Here is a 22181-nt window from a genome sequence, read left to right as displayed (position 1 = left end):
AGTCAAAGACTTGTGCTTCTTCTCCCATGTGAGTTCATGAACCGTGAACCCTGGATGTCCTTCCTCCCTAGCCCTGTGGCTCACGAATTCGGCGGAGGAAATCGCAGCCAGACCCACTACGGGTATTAATATGCCCTGTACTGGGGTAGGTGCTCCACAGGTGCCAGTTACTCCGGTATCCCCCTGTGATATATTTTCCACAGTACGGTCGGCAGACCCGCGTCTCCCTTGGACAGAGCTCTCTCTGCCCCTTGTCGCTGTGTTTGAAGAAATCCTCCCCTTCGAGGCAGGACCTACCACCGTGACTCTTCCATGTGTGGCTGGTAAGCCCACGTGACGTATTGCCACATGTTATCTCCCCGTCGGGCAGGATGTGGTCTCCGCGGGGTCTTTTCCCCCTGAAAGAATAGGAAAGGGAAAGAACACCTTTCCTGATGTGTATAATAGCATTAGATGGCCCCAGCTGAATCTAATACTCTGTGGAGAGAAACATACGTTGCTTCCCCCCACTCTGGGATGTGGGGAACTACATGACGTCTTGTGGGGCATTGGGGGAGGTTACATGTGGACTGATACACCTGCTATTACGCACGCAGCAGCTTGCTTGAACCTGCATCGGCAGTTCACGTAACACGGTCCATCTATTGTGGTGTTTTTCTATAGGGACCCCTAGTGTCACTACATCGACACAACGTCCAGTGAGTGACAGAAGGGGAACGTCTCGGTTACTGTTGTAACCTCCATTCCCTGATGGAGGGAACGAGACGTTGTGTCCCTCTTGCCACAATGCTGTATTATCCGCTGGAATGGCCGGGACCTTGTCTCGGCTCCTCAGCACAAAACCTGAATGAGTGGTTGCGAGCCAGATCCTTTTATACCCATATGTCTGGAGGAGTGGCATGCAAATTCCACTCACCAATTCTCATTGGCCTTTTCTCAAAGATTAGAGGTGTTTGGGGCTCCCAAGAGTGACCCCTAGTGTCACTACATTGACACAACATCTCGTTCCCTCCATCAGAGACATTATTTATCACCCCTTATTTATTTTAGATACAATTCCTATATATTGTTATTTACACAGGGCAAATATACTATTTATCAGATCTACTTTTATTACGTATCGTATTTTAATGGGGATATAATTTATTACAGCTGACAGTTTCGTGAGCAAACAAGGTTTGAACATCAACCGTAACAAGATCAAACTGAAATTCACAGCTTTTTAACACTTCTGTGTACAAATTTGAAGGCTGTTTATTGGATAAATACAGGTAAACGTCATATTATGCGACTATGCATTACTTTACTGAGAGCTTATGACTTACTTGTTAAGTCTTGCCTTAAGAATAGGTGGTGCAACCAAATTAAGCACTGACTTAGTTACAAACTAACTAGTAGTTACTAAGCCCTTAGTGTGAACTTTACGTCCCAACTTGCGTGAGACCTTACGCACAGCTGGTGCAACCCTACCCTGAAGAGAAATAGTGCAGTATCTCATAGCACCAACTACCTGTGAATACACGCACAGTCAAATAAAGTATATTGTGAAAGGCTGAGTGTTCGACTGTATGCAGATGCTAAGCGTTCAAGTTAAAACAGAAGTACACTTTGGCCTTTAGAGTTGAAGTTGTATGGTATCTGGGATGCCAGTGAAGGATTATAGTCAGATTTTGAATTTATATGACACTTGTTATTTATGTACTGTGGAATTGCAAATTTAAGAATCATTATAAAATCAGGTGGTCCACTGTCTTCCACATAAAACCACATGAAAAACTAAAGTGATGCCCATTGTATTGGGTTTTCAAGGTATTTGATAGTGTGATTCTGTGAGATCATCTACATAGCTTAGTCCCATTATTTGGCTGGTATGATTAAATCACTTTTTGAAACAAGTGTGAATGCAATGACAAGGTGTGAATATCTCAAGCCATTTGGAAGTAGACAGTTATGTTAGTTGGATTAGGGCTGGTTGAATTCAGAGTCTTCACCCATTAGGTGTTTTGTTTCACCTGAAAGCCTTTGTTAACATCTGGATGTACTGCCCCCTGAATGCCCATAAAATACAATGTATGCCTCCCTAAGTAAGATTTGGTGAATGCAGTGCAAGACAGCACGATCTGACTTGTAGACTGGTGCTCCTGATTTCAGACATGGTCACAAGTCCCAGCAGTAGAGTCCAAGTCAAGTCTCAAGTCTTTCAAGGCCAATACTAAGTCAAGTCTCAAGTCTCTGGTCACATGTCAAAGTCAAGTCTTAGTTATTTTTCGGCAATTGTTCTTTATCTTTAGCTGGTGAGTTTAATAAACCTTTTTAAACCTTTGTCTTGCACCTTTGCTCTGGTCAATTTAGTGAACCTGCAGACGGTGAACAATGATTGCATAATAGACTTTTAACAATTAACATTTAAAACATGACTTAAACCATCATTGGGATAAAATATATGAAAACCCCAAATGCACGACAACTGCATACACTTTATAAGTAGGGAATGGGACAATATGGTTCTCACACGATTCAGTTTGATATTCAATATGAGGTTCACGATTCAATATAATCACACTTAAATAACAAAGTATGACAGAAAATTGGGGGGGGGGGGGGGGGGTTAATTTTGAGCAAATTGCACATTATAATTTATCATCAAAATAATGTTCTGTAATACAAAATATAAATGCTCAAAGTTTAAATAAGAGTTTTTCATATCACAAACAAGATCACAAACAAATAAGCATTAAAAATAGAGGGCCATATTCATGTTTATCAGCTGCAGACCAAGTAATAATGTATCATTTATATTTAATGATATGTTGTCATCATTATTATAATGACATTTATTATTTTTTTTAATCTAAAAATATGTGAGCTAATATGAGGGGTCACTGTATGAAATAATGTGTACAATTTACAAAAAATAACACTGAATTAACATTAATTTGTGTAACAAGTGCTATAATGGTACCGTTAATTTAAGAGTTTAACGTGCATATCACAGATTCGCACAACTGTTGCGGTTAATTTATTAACGAGAGAGAAGCCTCTAGTTTTTTATCGCATCAGTGATATGTGTGATTAAAATTAATATTTCTTTTTACTTTTATATCTGACTATAAAGAACAGAAATGATATTAAAAGACACATTATTCAATGAAAGTGGAGTGCGTGGATGTGATGTTTGATGGACACACATTACACGGAAGAAATGGTCTGTTTTAATTTCTAGAGCTTTTCAATAAAACAAGGCAATTTTTCAGGTTTCCGGTTCTTAAATTTCTAAAAGCTAAATTCAAGCTCTTTAAGCACTTCAAGGACCTTGTGCAAACCCTGTAAACAGTGTAGAAAAAAGCGCAGTAGGATTCAAATCAAGCAATAGAGATCATTATGATGTTTGACGGGTCATTTATGATCACATACATAGAAAGAAAAACATTTGTTTTCACAGCATGAAAGCCTGACTCACCTTTTCTACAATACAATACAATTCAAATTTTATCTCTATAGCACATTTAAAACAACAACAGATGACCAAAGTTCTTTCCAACAGATTAAATTAATAATGTGAACATTTACATACACATACAACTCGTAGCACCAGTTCATGCAAATACATCATCAAACTCAAATTATATAAAAAAAAAATAAGATCAAACTTCACAACCTTTTAACTTATAAAATAAGTAATATTATATTATAGTTATAAAACATATACAGCCAATTAGCTCTGGTCAGATGTAAAAGACATGCTGAAAAGATATGTCTTCAAACTCGATTTAAAAATACCCACTGTCGGGGAAAATATAATATGCAATGGAAGAGAGTTCCATAATCGGGGTGCAGCCACAGAAAAGGCTCTATCACCCTTAGATTTTAATCTAGATTTAGGGACAAAGAGTACCATCTTGTTAGAGGACCTAAGTTATCTGGCATTTTGATGAAAAATTAAAAGATCAGTTATATATTGTGGTGCAATGCCATGAAAAGTTTTAAACACAAATAAAATAATTTTAAATTGAATCCTAAATCTAACAGGCGACCAATGTAAGGATGCTAAGACTGGAGTAATACTATATCTCTTCTTTGTGTGGGTCAACATGCATTCTGCACCAACTGAAGATGGGATAATTGGCACTGAGAGATGCCAATATATAATGAATTACAGTAGTCAATGCATGAAGATACAAATACATGAATAACAGTTTCCAAGTCTTTAGTGGAAAGAATCGACTTCAGTATAGAGATCACGATCTAAACCAGTCCAAGGCTGTATCCTTAATGCCCATGTCATCTTCCAGCCGCCACAATAAATCACCATGATCAATGGTGTCAAAGGCGGTGGTTAGATCAAGCAAAATAAGGACTACCAACTTCCCTGAGTCAACCACCAACAATATATCATTAAAAACCTTGAGTAATGCAGATTCTGTGCTATGAAGAGTCCTGAAGCCAGACTGAAACATGTCTATAATTGCATTCTCAGCAAAATATGGGACAAGTTTAGATAAAAGGGTAACTTCAATGTAGGTGTTACGATTCACTGTTGTCTGCCTTGTGTTTTGCCTCTGTCATCTGTTCCCCCCGGACTACACTTCCCATAATCCCCTGCTCTGATCACTTCCAGCTGTTCCCTATTGATTCCCACCTGTGTTTCATTTACCTCATTTATCCATGTATATATATTGCCTTATTGTCTGTTTAACCTTTGTCAGTTGTTATGTGTTTATCCAGTTTGTGCTCCGAGTTCTAGCCTGTTTGTTTATTTTTGTTCTTGGTTCCTAGTTTTGCCATTCAACATTTATCCTGTCTTGTATTTTGTTTTATTTATTCATCATTAAAGTTGCTGCACTTAGATCCTGCCCATGTGACCTCCCTCATTGCAACAGTAGGCTGACAATTACTCAAAACAGAAGGATCTAAATTAGATTTATTAATGAGTGGCTGCACTACTGCAAGCTTAAAACAAGCTGGAACATTACCATTAACTCAGCTGGCATTTATAAGTAACTGAATACTAGTACATCTAGTAAATTTAACAGCAGCTGAGGTGGAATAGTATCAAATGGATAGGTAGAATGTCTCGTATGAGTTAATATATTCTCCAATTGTAGTAAAGAAACAGGCTCAAACTACTAAATGTACTTAAACAATTTAAATGGTGAGTTTTCAAATGTCTAATGAAGTTCGATGCAGTTTGTTGTATTTGTCGTGTCAAAGCGAAGATTTCAATAAATGAATGTCTCATTCTATTGTGTCAGTTCTTTTGAATCAGCTGTACCTACTAAAGAAAGAACCGATCTGCGGGAATGAGTCAGACAGCTCTTATAGTGAGCATGAGAGGCGGCTCTTCACTCTTTCCGAACATTTTTCCTGCTCAAGTGATATGTTAAGATAATGCAAGACCAATGATCTTGAGTCCAAGTCAAGACTCAAGTCAATTGTTTATGAGTCTGAATCGAGTCGCAAGTAATTTTTTTGCAACTCAAGTCTGAGTCACAGACTAGAGTTTCCATCTCTGCCTGAACTTCTACAATAAAGAATTTTACTGAAGCTTTTTCGTAGTCTTCTGCTCTTCTCTGAGAGTTTCCAACAGTTTTGGTGCTGTGACCCAGATGGAGTTTGACACCTGAAATCGATCTAGACATAACTTACTTAGCTTTACTATGATTTGGGGAGTGTCACTCTATCTCTACAGACCAGTACTTAAGAGGAGAATAAAATGTCTACTAATGACAATAGTAGTCTACTCTTTACTGTATTAACAAAGTAGTTAATGAAGAAGAAGTGTGTGGAGTGAATAAGCAAGCTCAAAGTAGAGTAGAAGAGGGTAAAACTGTTCCATCTGCAACATCCATAGTGCAAGTACAAACAGTCAATAAGGCTTTAGGTCCTGAGAAAATGGAGAGATCTGCTCAAAATTTGCCATCAGCACATGTTAATTTTTTTCTGAATTTAGGAGAGTGCTATCCAGAAAATTGCAGCTCTATTACATGTCTCTAGTTGAAATTACCCAGCTAATGTCAAAAATCTTGAAAGAGACACAACTGAATGATCCTGAGACTGCTGTTAATAGTTCTGAGATTCAGCAAACAAGAAAAGAGGACTTGAAAGAGGGAGTACTGAGAGTGTTAAAGGAATATTCCAGGTTCAGTACAAGTTAAACTCAATCGACAGCATTTGTGGCATAATGTTGATTACCACAAAAGTTCCTTTTGTCTTTCTCCTCCTGGACATTATATGAATGAGTATAGAAAGAGCAAAAAGAAATGCACAGCATTACTCAGCACCTATACAGCCCGCTTTCATTACTGAATCAGCTATTCCCCTCTTCACCAAACTCATGGGGCAGCTTGCTAAGGGACTAATGGTTAGGGCTGTGAGTGCCAGTATCCTCCCAGAATGAAGTCAACAGAAATTCAGAAGATGTTGTTTCTGAAATGGTAGAATCTGTTATTTGCAAGCTCATTCACAAACTGCAGAGCTAATAGAATACACACCACCCACAGGGAGAGACTAAGACACGCAGACCAGTGAGGAGCCCAGGGAAGAACCAAAGAGCAATAGGCCTTGGAGGCCAACCCTGCAGTGAAGACTTCCTCATAGGTTTTCCCCTTACAGTAGTTAATCCCCATATCACTGCTCCATAGGTGTCAAAATTCGTTACACTAGGGTAAAAAAAAAAAAAAAAAACTATACGATTAGAAAACATGATTTTCTGTGTCATCATGTAGTTTATACAACATATTACCACCCGCTGTTGTAAATGTGTAGCAGTTACAGTTTTGAAAAAAACTATCATCCATAGATTCTTTTACATTTATCTGACTCTGGGACACAGAATAAGTAATATGTGTCTGTAACTATTTAAGGTTACAAAATTAGAAGATCGAGCTTATATTAGCCAACAGATGACATTGAATGGATTTTTGGAGATTTAAATTTGCATTATGTGAGAGTTATTAGAAGTCTTAAAGGGGGGACTGTGGGATCACAGTAAACAATAACTTAGAAGTGGTAAACACCACTTAGAAGTGGTAAACGCCATTTTACATTTGTGAGCACACAGACTAAACATTTTAAATGTGTTTATGTGTGTAAACAGAATGCAGAGATTGGCCCTTTTAACTCAAAAAGCAAACTGCACAGCTGCTAGAAACTAGGGATGGGCATTTTGGTCATTTTGTCAACTCGAGAACTCGGACTAAGTACTCGTCGAGTACTCGAGGGGCAATGACATGTACATAACTGTATATATACATATTTTGTCATTATGTGAAGATTCGCTGCCCAACTCAATGAAAGAATGGGCACAACGTGCATCTGTCTGTTCTTCCTTCAGGTTACCATAGTAATCTTAATAAGGGCAGACCAGTTTTTTTTTAGTGATTGTCTGAACTGTCTATTTTCAAATCGTGGTTAGCTTAACAGGAGACTCCATAACCATCACGTTTTTAATATGCATGTTAAGTTGAAGTTCAGTTTTGAAGACCCTGCTTTTTGTTCCATTTAGCTGCACTCCATCTAGCTGTTTGAAACACTCACCTGCTGTACATGTGTTGAGTCCACTGCCACACACCTGGTGTGTGTGTGTATGTGTGTGTGTGTATGTGTGTGTGTGTTTGTGTGTCTCCCCAAGTGTTCGCTCATATGGGAAAGCCGCGACGCTCCATATTGTTGTTCCTGCGATGATTCATGAAGCATTCCATTCAACTCGGTGAGTCGGAATTTCCACATTTCATCTGGGGAAAGTGCAACGGAATGTCACATTATGTCGGACTTCTAACTTGGAAACTCATGTGGAAATCTTCAGCTCCCATTTCGTCAAGATACAGGTGCGTGTTACATTAAGCAAACAAGTTGGCGCCCAAGGCAGACATTCACTTTTATTAAATAATATCCATTAACAGGTCAAAGTTCTTACATTAAATGATAATAAAATGTATTTAGCAAATGTTTTGCAGAGACAGGTGTTCAAATCACGGTTAATTACACTCTTTTGATTATTGTAATGATAGCATTGCAGCGTCATATATCAGTTTGGTTGCTATGAGACGTCTCTGACAATTAGTGTACCCCTCAAAATCACAACGTAATCAATCTCAAAATTAAAAATAAGCTCCCTCTTTGAAATGTTTGTGATTAGTTGTCAGGTAATTGTCACTGAATTTCGAATTAAGTGAAAAGTCACATCATGCGTGATCACCATCAATCATCGATTTCATGATCGATCATTGCTGCCATGTCCAAGTACCCGAGTATTCGAGTAGTCATGCCCATCCCTACTAGAAACCCCAGAGAACACTTTTGAAAATCCAGGAGCAAAGCTTGCCTTCAATGTTATAATCATTACTTTAAATAATGAGTTGCTCTATCCACTGTCCCACAGATAGAGTGAAATAGATTTCCTGATCAGTATCACTCTGCCAGTCATTTCTGCACAACTGATCAAAAGAACATCAGCACAAGTGAAAACATTCTGTGAAATGAGTGAACATCAAACAGAGAGTTTTATTTTTTTATTTTTTGTTCTTTTAAAGAAACCCTTTAAATAATACACAGTGCAAATGTACTCTTTACTAGGCATGTAACGGTATCAAATACATTACAAAAATGGGCTGAACGATAAACAAACTTTATTGTTGTTCACTTAATAAAAAGATAAATTGCATTTTTAATACCAAACTGGCCTTTGAATTAACAGATAACAAAAAACTTTGAAAAGAACCCTGAACGTTTAAAAAAACTCCCATCAACACCATAGATACATAGCCAAATATAACAAGTTGATGTCTTAATATTTAAATGGTCATTATGCCACAGGGCCACTGATCAGACCTACAACTTGTTGAGGCTATTGTTAAAGTAAGGATAGACTAATTTTATTGTGCCAACTTCTAAGCTACAACAATAGCATACATGTTTTTTTTTTTTTTTTTTTTTTTTCTGGATAGCAAGCCAGTTGCTAATATAAAGCTAGGCGCTAGCTACAAATTTAATAACCGCAAATTCACTCACACTGTATGGAAATATACGATTGCGTTTCGTTCCAACTTGAAATAAAAATTGAAATCATCATTGAGCCACATTTCCTTTATTAATAATAGGACTTAGTATTATCTGATTCCAACTGTATTTGAGTTGTTACTATGAGACGCAGACATTACTGTGTAACTAGCAGAGTTTTAGCGAACAACTCTCTGACCACTAGAAAGCAAGCTACACATTATCTGCAAATGGCAACAAGTGTTTACTTTGTTTGTCATCTTAATTGGCACTTAGCTAGTGCTCTCTTAAAGTGTAGTCTCTCAGTTTTCAAAAACAGTTTGGAAAGACGAGCAGAACTATCACAACTTACATTTAACTCGCTGAATTGCACACAATGATTGTCCCGCGGATGAGCGGACATGTTGTCCACGGCAGTTTCGCTGCCGCTTTTCTCCCATGTGTTTTACACAAATGGAAACCATCTCCAACCAACAATCCCTGTATATTTTTATGGAACCCAAAATACTTCCACTCTACCAACTTAACCCTTGTAGAATGCGGATAAAGGGTCGGTAGCGTTCCTCCTTTTAGCCACGTTTCTCTTCCATACTGGTTTGTTTACATCAGAGTGTGCATGTGTCATTTGTGCCGTGTGCACGCATTGTTGTGAATCTTGATTCGTTATTGGAAAACACCAACTACTGTGCGATCAGAAAAATCAAAAAAATGTTGCCAAAAGGTTATCTAGAATTATTTACTGTATTTTGAAGTGCCCACGATAACAATATTGTGTTATTTACCGTGATATACCATATAACCGAATACCGTCACATGCCTGCTCTTCACTAAAGAAAGTTTGGAAAGAATGCCAAGAGAGTTTGATACAAAAAATAAAAATAAAAAATAAAACAATTACCAAAGGAAACATCCTTTTAAAAGAGTTAAGGAAAATTAGAAAATTATATGCATGAAAAGCTATTTGAATGCAAAAATTATAATTGTTACTAGTGAAAAAACGTGCATAGGTAATATGTGTATTTGTGTTGCAAGGGGTGGGGAGTCTGGGGACAAATGTAAAGAGAAGCCCAAGTAATGATTATGGAATTGTAGATAAAGAAATGTAGCCAATTTCACCAAGGGAATATATATAGATGTGGAATTAAATCCACACACAAAAAGGTAATACAAGTTTGTTTCCAATGAAAGGCAAGAGACATGGAACCAGTTCAAAAATATGCCAGAGTTCGGAATGGCATACTACTCATACTACTCTTACTACTTCTGCCATATCTCCCCATGGCAGAAATAGTAAGAGTAATATGGTAGTACGCAATTTTGAATTCAGCCAATATGTTTTTATTTGTCACACAACAATCAATAAAAACAATAATAAATAAGTAAAGAAAGAAAGAAAGAAAGAAAGAAAGAAACTCTGTGACACTAGAATTTGTTTAGAATTGCAGAGAGTCACATCTCAACAACAATTAATAGCACAGTCATACAAATGCACACACTAAACACGTTTTAGTGGAAAACACATTTTAGAAAGTTTTGTTATATTTTACACAGTTTTGGTACTGCTTTGGGTTGCAACAAGAGACACTGATGGGGTGCATTTCACAAAAGCATTTTGTGAATGTTTCACAAGTGCACTATACATACTGTAAGTAATACTGGCATTATATTCATGATGTTAGCCAGAGGGGAACTGGCCCCCACAGTGAGCCTGGTTTCTCCCAATGTTATTTTTCTCCATTAACCAGCATCTTATGGAGTTTTGTGTTCCTTGCCACAGTCGCCTTCAGCTTGCTCACTGGGGTTATAAATACAATCATTATTTAATTACTTATTTTTAAACACAATTCACAATCGTATTTGATCAAACTACACAATGATGACTCTAAGACTTTATAGATATTACAGTTTAATTTTCTGTTAATGCATGATTTTCTGTAAAGCTGCTTTGAAACGATGTGTGTTGAGAAAGGCGATATACAAATAAAAATGACTTGACTTAGCCAAATATGGTCGCATGTTCCATCGATTACCAACATACAGTAGTTCAACGATTTGGTATTTCTCGAATCTGTAGTTCCAACAATCATTTGAAAACAGCATAGTTCCTTGTTAGTTTGCTGTGTGGACATCATTTGACTTCGCTGAGGCTTCTAAATCTTTCATTCTGTCAAGAATTTGACCACATTTACATGCATTTAAGTTTAAGGGATTAAAAACTGTTAAGAGAAACTGCTTTATCACACACGGGTTCTGTCTGAAAATGCAGCTTTCATGTGTTAATGTGAATGCATAAGTGCTGTTTATATGTTTTTGAAAAATGTGCATGCACTCAAGTGCATAGGGGGAACGCCAAGGTCTGATGTGGAGGGAAACCCCACTATGTATGTGTCCCATTAAACAGTGCACACCTCTTTCGTTTCATCAGCAGCTTTCTTGAATTAAACTGCTTTCTGGTGTATGTGTAAATGAGCTATCATGATTTAATTTCTGCAGAAGTTATCACTCCAACTCCCGCATAACACCACTAATGACAGCTTTATGTTGCTGAGCCAACATGGTTCGAACGGTGGATGTGCAACATAGTTACTAGTGTTTTGGGAAACAGTTGTGACTAGCAAGTCAATTTCTCCAACGATGCATTGTATTATGGTGGTTAGGCAGTGAGTTACGTTGTTATACAGGAAACATACCCCAGGACAGTTTTTCTTTTCCAGTTAAAAAAAAAAAGGGCATGAATCCCCGAATTCCTAAAACATACAAAAACAAGTATCAATCTAATACTTCTTTGCAAACAGTCTTCCAACATTATGTGACATTGGTCTCTCTCAAATGTACATGTGCAGTGAAGAACTGAGGAGCAGAAGCAATGACTCTGTCACACTGCTGAGTAGAGCTGTCAATCAACATCATGATCATTGATAACCCCACTGAGCGTATGGACGAATCTGCCAGTCATCTGATGGATGAGCTAGAACTCAGACGTGTCGTCTAATCATCACTCAGGACACTCTCTGCACCCCTGGACATGAAAGAGACTTCCTGTGCAACCCTGGATCAGACAGTGGCCGCTGTGAGGTCTACAGGTTCCAAATTTCTTCACCCTGTGACAACTTCTTGAAAAACTTGACAGATGAAGGGTAACTAAAGGCTACTGGCATTAAATCAAAAAGCCACAAGAGGCCATGAGTTATAATGATTTGACCACGGGTGCTAAGTAATAACATGGAAAGTCAACATGTTGCTACTAAATGTTCCAGTACCCTGACAATGATCCCATTCTGCCGAGTTACTAACAAGCAGCATCACAAATTTTAGCATCAGTTCAAGTGTGTTTACTTTTTCGAGTGGCGTGACTGGTTGTGTGTTGCTTCAGCAGTGTAAACAGTGTCACAGACCAGATGATATACAGCAAGGGACAATGAAATAAATACAGGTGGAATAATATACATTAAGTATGGTACAGTATGCTAGTAGCCTTAAATATAATGCAACAGAACAGTACAAAGATAATTTGAAAAGAAAACACAGGTTCACAGATTTTACAGTGTTTATTTTTTGCATATTTATATTGAATTCAGGGTTTTTTGTGCATGACAAGCAAAAGAGCACCATTACAGGAATAGTTATGTTATTATCCTATATTATCCTTTCATTAAAAATAGCAGTGAGGTTCGGCAATCTGTTTGTACTACACTCGTAGTAGTAAAATATTGCATATTAAGAATCTTTTAATGCAATATATTAGTCCAATCTTAGTCCAAATGGATTGCAGAACCTCACTGCTATTTTAAATGCCAGGATAATATAATAAGCACATTGATATAGCCTACATATTAAATAATGTACAGTCCTGTGCAAAAGTCTTAGGCACATAAGATGTTTCACAAAAGCATTTGTCTTAAGATGGTTATTTATATCTTCTGCTGTAGTGTGTCAATAGGAAATATAAATGTTAGACTCCCAAACATTACTTTTGCAAATAGAAAAGATTAGAATAGAAGAACAGGGCACTCTGCAACAGATGGCATTGCCCCCACTGAGCCCCACCCACACACACACACTGAACATCGTGTCAGTCTGAGATTACATAAAGAGACAGAAGCAATTGAGACAGCATAAATAGAAGAACTGTGGTGAATTCTCCAAGAAGCTTGGAACATCCTATCTGCCAACAACCAAGAAAAACTGTGTCCAGGTGTACCTAGGAGAATTGGGGCTGTTTTAAAGGCAAAGGTGGTCACACCAAATTTTGTTTTAGCTTTTTTATGTTTACTGGACTTTGTTTGACATTAAATGATAAATGAAAACTATTTATGTCATTATTTTTTAAGACATTCTCACTATGCAACATTTTTCACAAGTGCCTAAAACTTTTGCACAGTACTGCACATTAAGACAAAACTACATGTAGCCTATATTATAAAATATGAGGTATTAGCACATCACATAAATATTTTAAAAAGAAAGCATTTCTTTCTGCATTGTATGGACCTACAGAGCTGAGATGTTCTCCTAAAAATCTTTGTTTTAGTTCTGCAGAAGAAATAAAATGGGGTGGCCTGAGAGTGAATGGATGATGAGAGAATTTATATATTTTTGGAACTATCCCTTTAATGCAAATCACACATATAGAGTTAAAATGTGATCTATGTAAATGTTGAACTGAAGACAAAACAAAGGTCATGAGTCAACTGATGCCAGTCATGACATTTTCCGTTTTTCTTGTGGACACCTGGAGACTTGTGCATTTAGGCATAATCAGAAGTTAATGATTATTAAAGTCACTCTGAATATTTATATAAATATTTCATGAGTAGTGCCTGAATTATTTGTCATTGTACGATTTATTACCATTAACACTTTACAGTACATTAATGTTTCCTTTGTTGAGGGTTTATAAAAGGGTTCATTAATGACTAATAATTAATTTACAAATGCTTTATAAATCATTACTATGCTTTATAACAAAATGCTAACTAATTAACTTTTCAATGTTAACTTTCATGCAGTATCTCACTACATTCCCCCCCAAAAAAACCACAAAAAAAAAAACAATTGCAACACTTTTATTTATGCACAAAAAGAGGGATTATCAGCTGAGATATCCAGTGTTCTTTTATTTGTTCATCAGTATAAAAATGTGCAACTAAAGTGCTCCGTGAATATTAAAAAAGTAAGAAGAACATTGGATACCTCAGCTGACAAACCCTCTTTTTGTGTATAAATAAATGTTGAATTTTTGTCCATTTTTAAAAAAAAAAAAATTATTATTATTATGGCATAATATCTCTTTGAAATTATTGAAATTTCATGCAATACCTACCAATTATTGAACCCGTTTCCCTTACATGTTATAAATACTTAATAACATTTATTCAACATTGGTAAACCATGAAAATACTGTATATTGTAATGTAAAGTGGACACATATGAAGTATTTATTAAGGAGTTGCCAACATTAGAAACCTGCACATAAAGTATGGTTTAATGGTCATCAGACTTTATTATATGTTACAGTATTGTCATGTCACTTCACTTTTATGTTTTCCCCAAGGCTCTTATTTTGAAAATAAGTTTTGTATCTTCCTCTTATGTCTGTCTTCCTGTTCCATTGCTCTAATTGTATCACAGGTGTTCTTCGTCATCTTGTTAGCCCTTGTGTGCATATATGCCCTCTTGTTCTTTGTTCCTTGGTCAGTTCTTGTTTGTATATTAATGCGTTGTAAGCCAACATATTGCCGTAGTTTTTGTGTTTCCTTCTTCCTTGAATGTCTGCCTTCATAGTTGTATTCTCATTTGTTTATCATTAAAAGTTCTGCTTTTGGATCCTCGCTCTCTCACCTCATCACTACACAAACCCTGACAGAAGAACAGACCACAAAATGGATCCAGCAGTACTTGTTGAGATACTTTCCCAAGAGTCCACTCCTGCAGCAGCGTACTGCCTCAAATTTTGGAATCTGGCAGCCAAATTGAACTGGATCCGGTGGTTCCGGAGACTCCCTCGACAGAGGCCCCTCAGCTCCTAGCTCCGGTGGTTCCGGAGACCCCCTCGATGGAGGCCCCTCTGATCCTAGTTCCGGTGGTTCCGAAAACACCCTTAACAGAGGCCCCTCTGCTCCTAACTCCGGTGGTTCTGGAGACCCCCATCGATGGAGGCCCTTCCGCTTCCCGCTCCTCCTCCCGAGCCCTCCACGGCTCCACCCTCTGAGTCTTCCACGGTTCTGCCTGCTCCTTCTTCAGAGACTCTTCCTCCTGCAGCTCCACCTGCTCTGCCTCCTGAGAGTCCTGCAGCTCCGCCTCCTGTGGCTCCGTCCGCTCCATCCCCTGAGCCTCCCATGGCTTTGTCTCCTGAGTCGCATACTGCTCTGCCCCCTGCAGCTCCGCTTCCTGAGACTCAATTCCCTGAGCCTACTGTGTCTGCGGCCACTTCTCCTCCAGCGGCTCCACCTGTTCCTCCTCCTGAGCCTCCTGTGGCTCCGCCCCCTGCAACTCCATTCCCTGAGCCTACTGTGGCTTAGCTCACTTCTCCTCCAGCAGCTCTGCTTGCTCCCCCTCCTGAGCCTCCTGTGGCTCCGCCTCCTCCGGCTCCAACCCCTGCAACTCTATTCCCTGAGACTCCTGTGGCTCCGTCTCCTGAGCCACCTCTGGCTCGCCTCCTGTGGCTCCGCCCCCTAAACCCTTGACACCATGGCCTCCAGGCCTTCTGGCTCTGCTCATGGCCATGGAGGCCATTTCCCAGTCTCTGCCAGTGCTTCTGACCACGGAGGCTGTTGCCCAGTCTGACCCCTGCCCAGTGACCGCCCAAGTCCAGTCTGACCTCTGCTCAGCGGCCTTCCATGTTCAGTCAGACACCTGTCCAGCAGCCATCCCTTACCTGGATCCTCATCCCTGGCCGCCAGACACTGTCTCTTTCCTGAGACCTCCACCTAGGCCTCCAAACAGTTCATCGGCTCCCTTCCTGGAGACGCCTCAGGCCTCACTCCCTTCCTGGAGCCACGCCCCAGGCCTCTGGACCCCGCTCCCTTCCTGGAGCTGCCTCCCTGGCCTCCGGACCCCGCTCTCTTCCTGGAGCCACCTCGCTGGCTCCTTGGTCGATTCTTGTTTGTATGTTAGTGCATTGTAAACCAGCATATTGCTGTAGTTTTTGTGTTTCCTTCTTCCTTGAATGTCTGCCTTCATAGTTGTATTCTCTTCTGTTTAAAATTCAATTAAAATTTCTGCGTTTGGATCCTCGCTCTCTTGCCTCATCACTACACAAACCCTGACAAGTATATGCTGTGAATGAGCATGAAGACCTGAAAAGGACTAGTTTAAACCATTCTTTTGTCATCAACATGACAAGGAAAGTGACAACAGAAGTGAGTTGTGACAAAGCAGACTGTAGCAAGATGACATAATCCCTACTTTTAATCACACTATACAAGTCTATTTTTGGTATGTTGTGTCATAAATCAGTTTTAAGTATGAATAAGTGTATTTTTTAAAAATGTATAACTTGTCAGTTAAAATACTCACTATTTACCAAGTATTGCATGAAAGCCACACTTTTTTATTCATGTTTTTGTAACTGCATATCAGTGATTTATAATGCATTTGTATTAGTCATTAACAAACCCCTTAATAAACCCTTTACAAAGGGGAACATTAATGTAAAGTTTTACACAATTACCTTTGCTAATGGATCAATATTCAGGTACTACATTTCCTTTATCACTGTAATTTACATTAACACTAATTTCAGATATTAAGAATTTGTAGCTTAAAAGTTTCTTACTCTTGTCTACTCTGTACTATTCTTATGGCATGTATAAGGACAGACTGCATCTCTCTGTTAAAGTTGATATCTCTGCTCAATACTGATGCTGCTGCTGTAAAATTATTCATTGTGAAGTTAACAAGCTCTCAGCTCTTACAGACACTTTAATAAATAGATGTGCCTTAAAAGTGGCAAGCCTCTTTAATCAACAGCCCTCTGCCTGCCCCTGTAAACACATTTAGAAGAGATTTACTGATTTGTGCAGGCTGTAATTTGGTGTAATCTGACGGATAGCCACATAATGAAAAATTACAGTTCTATGCTTATACAAAGGGAAAAATCACAAAATATCATGATTATTGATAGTTACAGAAGCAGGTTGTGCTATGTTATGCAACTGTTTGATTAGGCAACAGTTAATTGGATTTAAATAGTTTAGCTCTGAACTCAAACCACTGATTAATTGCATTTAATTATCCAAACCAGAACAATAGAAGGCCAATTTGACTTGCCTTTAAAATGCACCATTGGATTGTTTTTTTTTTTTTTTTATTTTGTTTTTTGCACATTCAAATAAACCACATTTTTCAATTAAATGACCACTTGAAGATTTTTTCTTGACTAAATGTAGTATGTTCTTTTAAAAATGTTAAGTGAAACATAAGATTAACAAAAATCTATCTGAACTCATTATGTTGTACAAAGCTTTATGTTTTGCTGTATGTCCTTACATTAACTTACACAGAAAGCTAATTTCTGTTAATTTCTTGTACCTGCATGAACACTTATGAACAGTGTTGGGTAAGTTACTCTAAAAAGTAATTAATTACTAACTACTAATTACATCATCTACAGTGTAATATGATAACTGTAATAATTACTCTTTCTGAAAAGTAATTGCATTACTTATTACCAATTAGTAATTACTTTCTAAAACCCTGATTAACCTCAACCAGATGAAAAATACAAGATAGACATGAAACTGTTCTTTTAATTCTTTCAAATAAATCATATAAAATCCAATAAATTATTCATAAACTGGCCAAAGAATTTAAGGGGGCTGCATTAAATTAGAAAACATACATTTTAACATTAGATGTTAAATTTCGATTTTAAATTCACTTTTGTTTTATATATAATTGTTCTAGAGTCTATACAGTATTTAACGCAATTACATCAGAAGTAACTGTAATTAAATTACTGAAAAATTAAGAGTAATCCCATACTTTACTTTTTTCAATGAAAAAGTAATTTAATTACAGTAATTAATTACTTAGTAATGCATTAAACCCAACACTGCTTATGAACTGCTACTGTATACTTTCCTCTGGTTTATCTGGACTGGACAATGTTGTGCAGAAGTGCTGGGTTGTGTTGTGTGTATAAATTCTCTTGTTGGACATTATTTATAAATGTCTCTCACTGTATCTACATGCAGGACAAGATGAGCAAAAAGCACAGAATTGCCGACAAAAGGTCTACAATTCACGTCAAGACAGAAACTAATAAAATGAAAAACTTCTTCACCCCTGTAGATTAGGCAGCGCAGTTCTACAAACATTAATTCTGGGTTATGCATGGATCTTGAAAGGGATAGTTCACCCCAAAATTAAAATGTTCTTATCATTTACACACCCTCATGCCATCCCAGATGTGTATGACTCTCTGTCTTCTGCAAAACACAAACAAAGATTTTTAGAAGTATATTTCAGCTCTGTAGGTCCTCACAATGCAAGTGGTCCAAAAATCACATAAAGGCAGCATAAAAGTAATCCATAAGACTCCAGATTGATAAATCCATTCTTCAGAAGCGATATGATAGGTGTGGGTGAGAAACGGATCAATATTTAAGTACTTTTTGCTATAAATCTGCACCCTGTGACCAGCCCCAACCAGTAGGTGGCTGAACGTGAAAGGGAAAGTCACTTCCACACTAGAATGTGGAGGTGAAAGTGTAAATTTAAAGTGAAGGACTTACAGTAAATATTGATCTCTTTCTCACCCACACCTATCATATCACTTCAGAAGACATGGATTTATCCAATGGAGTCTTATGGATTACTTGTATGCTACCTTTATGCGCTTTTTGAAGCTTCAAAGTTCTGGCCTCTATTCACTTGCATAGTATGGACCAACAGAGGTGAAATATTCTTTTAAAAATCTTTGTCTTTGTGTTCTGCAGAAGAAAGAAAGTCATACACATCTGTGATGGCATGAGGGTACATGATGAGAGAATTTACATTTTTGGGTGAACTATCCTTTTAAGCATTCAGCTGGCAATGCATGACATTAATATATTTAACTGTTAAGGCATTGTATTTACCTTATTTGACATAACTGTTTCATTATGTTACTTCTGTGTTTGTAGTACAAGTAAGATGTGTAAAGTTGCATAAAGTTGCACTGTTCATAAAACTGTTGCACTGTTAATAACACTGTTAATGTAAATATACACTCTGTGTCTTTATATTTGACATGCATTTTGCTACGTGGTCTTTTATTTAATTATTGCATATTTGTATTGAATTCAGGGTTTCTTGTGTGTGACGAGCAAATGAACAATGTTACAGCAATACTTTTTGTTAAAGGCAATTCGCTTGGCTACACTCGTAGAAAATATTGTATATAAAGAGTCTTTTATGCAATATTTCACTAATACGAGCTTAGTCCAAATGAATTGCCAAACCACGCTGATATTTTAATATTTATTATAGGCCTACTGTATTTTACATAATGTACATTAGGACAAAACACCAGGTATATTATAAAATATGACGTATTAGCACATTACATAAATATTCTTAAAATAAAAGGTGTTTAAGCTTCTATATTAATTATTTACTGCATATTTGCACAGGAATACACACTGGTATCTTTATAAATGCTCATGTAGGATATAATGCATGAACATATTATAAGCAGACTTACAAAAACAGAAAAAGTTTATGTTTGTAGTAAAGGATTCATGAACTCTAACTATTTAGTTTTAATTTTCGGGGCTGTGTAAATCAGCATCTGCACATACAATGTGGGTGTTTGCCAGTTTGCCAGCCATGCATCAGTGCACTGGATTGTGCAGCAGCAGACTCTAGAAAAAAAAAATAACAAAAAGCTCATATCTCATTGGTCAGTCAGTTTTCTTGCAATCTGATCCAAAAAAAAAAAAAAAAAAACGATCGCCCTCTGTAAAATAAAATAAAATAAAACCTTTGGATAGTCACCGTACGATTTGTCGTACCCGGTGTGAATAGCGCCATACCAATCAATTTGATCCAATTCAAAAGCTGGTTCGGAAGGAACATTCGCAACAAAAATTCGAGCACTTTTCTGTTAATGATTGTGGAACAATTAATAATGACAGTTCTCATGGTTGAAATCATGGGTAGCCTGTGGTTAAAAACTAGATTAAAATCATTCAAATACTATTTTTGTATAATATTAAACAATATAATACAATAATAATAAAAACAAATCCTTACAAAAAAACTACATGTAGGCTTAATGGAGCGTTCCCTTTGCCCAACAGTATGTGGGACATTAAATTTTTGTCAGAAAAAAGCTTCAGTACAGAATAAAATCTCAAAAAGGCTACTTTCATCATATTTAATTACACTTAATCAGATTTAAAACAGCATTTAAAAAGTCAAAAACGGAAGCTGTTTCCTTAAAGATCTATGTATACCTGGTCTAACCCTTACAATTGATGTTCATTAATGCAACCTTATGTAGTCAGGGTTATTGAAGTCATATTTTGACTAAAACATAGACGTTCCTATATGACGCACATATTTAGTTTGTAGGCTACACTGTTCATGACACACAGCATTTCTGTAAAGAAGGGTAAAGTTTAGATTACATATTGACAGTATGAGAGAAGAGATAAGTTTCATTCGAAATATGAATTTATTGTATTAAACATGACAGCTTAATCGTACCAAACAACAAATAACTAGTCTGTGCAGTGCTCACGTTGTGTTTTACAGATGAGAGATCCATAACCATTACAAAACAATCTCATCTGAGTTTGCTCATAAATATTTTCAATGACAAATGTAAGACTTCATGCATGTATGTTCATAGGAGATTTGGGTGGTTCATCCATAAATGAAGAAGGTGAAAAGGCGTGTGCGCAATAAGGAGACAGTGCGTTCAGTTTATTTCCATAGAAGTTCAGACCAAGACAAATAACACTGTGTCCATCAGGTGGTGCATAAACTTGACAGGTCACACTTCTTTTCTGGCAGTAGATAATCCTCATCATTTTTAGTACGCGCCCACGATGACCGCCTCTACCTCTTTGGAGGGTCTCCGGTCCATTACCAAAAAGTTAATCATTCCCTCCGACTTGATAAGCAAGTTACAGCCCAGGAAAAAGATCCCGAAGACTACGGTGAGGGAGAGGACGCACATCACCGCGATCTGAACTATTCTCATGACGAAGAGACTTCTCTCGTCCGGAGCGGCCGCCATAAAGCCGTTATCCGTCACCACCGATGAGAAGTTACAGCACAACAGGATCTCCTCAGTCCGGTTGGAGAAGATTCCACCGTCAGTTTGGTTGAATGTAGAATTCATGTCCACTTTCCAAAAGACACGGCGCAGATAAAATCCTCGAATGAATCAATGTGTTCAGGGAGTTCGGATGTGAAAGTCTGAACACGTGAGGTTTTGTCAAAAATTGTGCGTGTAAAGTCAGGCGCACCCATCCAGCTCGGCGACTTTGGTGCACTGGCGTCCCAAAACGCGCTCCCGCACTGATGTTGCCTTCTGTAACTACACTCACTGAGCGCTTCTGCTCAACATCACACCTGCTCGGGTAAAAAACATTTGAGCGATGGGAGGCGACCGATGTTCCTCCAGTGTTATAGTCATGCCTTGTGGCGCCACCTACAGCAAACACCGCGTAATGTTGGAGAGTCTTCTGCTTATTAAACCTAAAATTGGAAAGTTTTAACGGACCGATTATTAAAAGCATTGCATGGTCTGGATCGATGACATTTAAGGATATAAAAAATGGTGAAAAGAAGTATATTTTAAAAATCTAATTAAAAAAGCATGTGTTTTTTTATTTTTAGATTTCATACAAAAACTATTTAATTACTTAATGTAATGTGGTGTAACAATAACATTTTTTTTTTTTTTTTAAATCGAAGAATATCAAGAAATTTTCTCAGGGTTACACCATCTGACCTGAAAAAATAAAAAAAATAAAATCATAATAAATGCCAAAATATTGATTTGACAACACACACACACACACACACACACACACACACACACACACACACACACCAACTGGCGGCCAGAAGTTTGGAATAATGTACAGATTTTGCTCTTATGGAAAGAAATTGGTACTTTTATTCACCAAAGTGGCATTCACCTGATCACAATGTATAGTCAGGACATTAATAACATGAAAAATTAC

General features: G+C 37.5%; 1 protein-coding gene across 1 annotated transcript; it reads right to left on the bottom strand.

Moving 5' to 3' along the window:
• Positions 1 to 20653: 20653 nt before the first annotated feature.
• Positions 20654 to 21556, bottom strand: LOC127448081 (protein reprimo A). Its single transcript, XM_051710361.1, has one exon. It carries the CDS (start codon positions 21329 to 21331, stop codon positions 21020 to 21022), a length of 312 nt encoding a protein of 103 aa, XP_051566321.1. The 5' UTR covers positions 21332 to 21556; the 3' UTR covers positions 20654 to 21019.
• Between the last annotated feature and the right edge of the window lie 625 nt (positions 21557 to 22181).

The sequence above is a fragment of the Myxocyprinus asiaticus genome, chromosome 11, assembly GCF_019703515.2.
Source record: "Myxocyprinus asiaticus isolate MX2 ecotype Aquarium Trade chromosome 11, UBuf_Myxa_2, whole genome shotgun sequence".
Lineage (NCBI taxonomy): Eukaryota > Metazoa > Chordata > Actinopteri > Cypriniformes > Catostomidae > Myxocyprinus > Myxocyprinus asiaticus.
This window is presented reverse-complemented; position numbering and strand designations above follow the sequence as displayed.

What these genes read in the sequence shown, in the direction of transcription:
- LOC127448081 (XM_051710361.1), bottom strand. Translation starts at nt 21,331, where the DNA reads ATGAATTCTACATTCAACCAAACTGACGGTGGAATCTTCTCCAACCGG.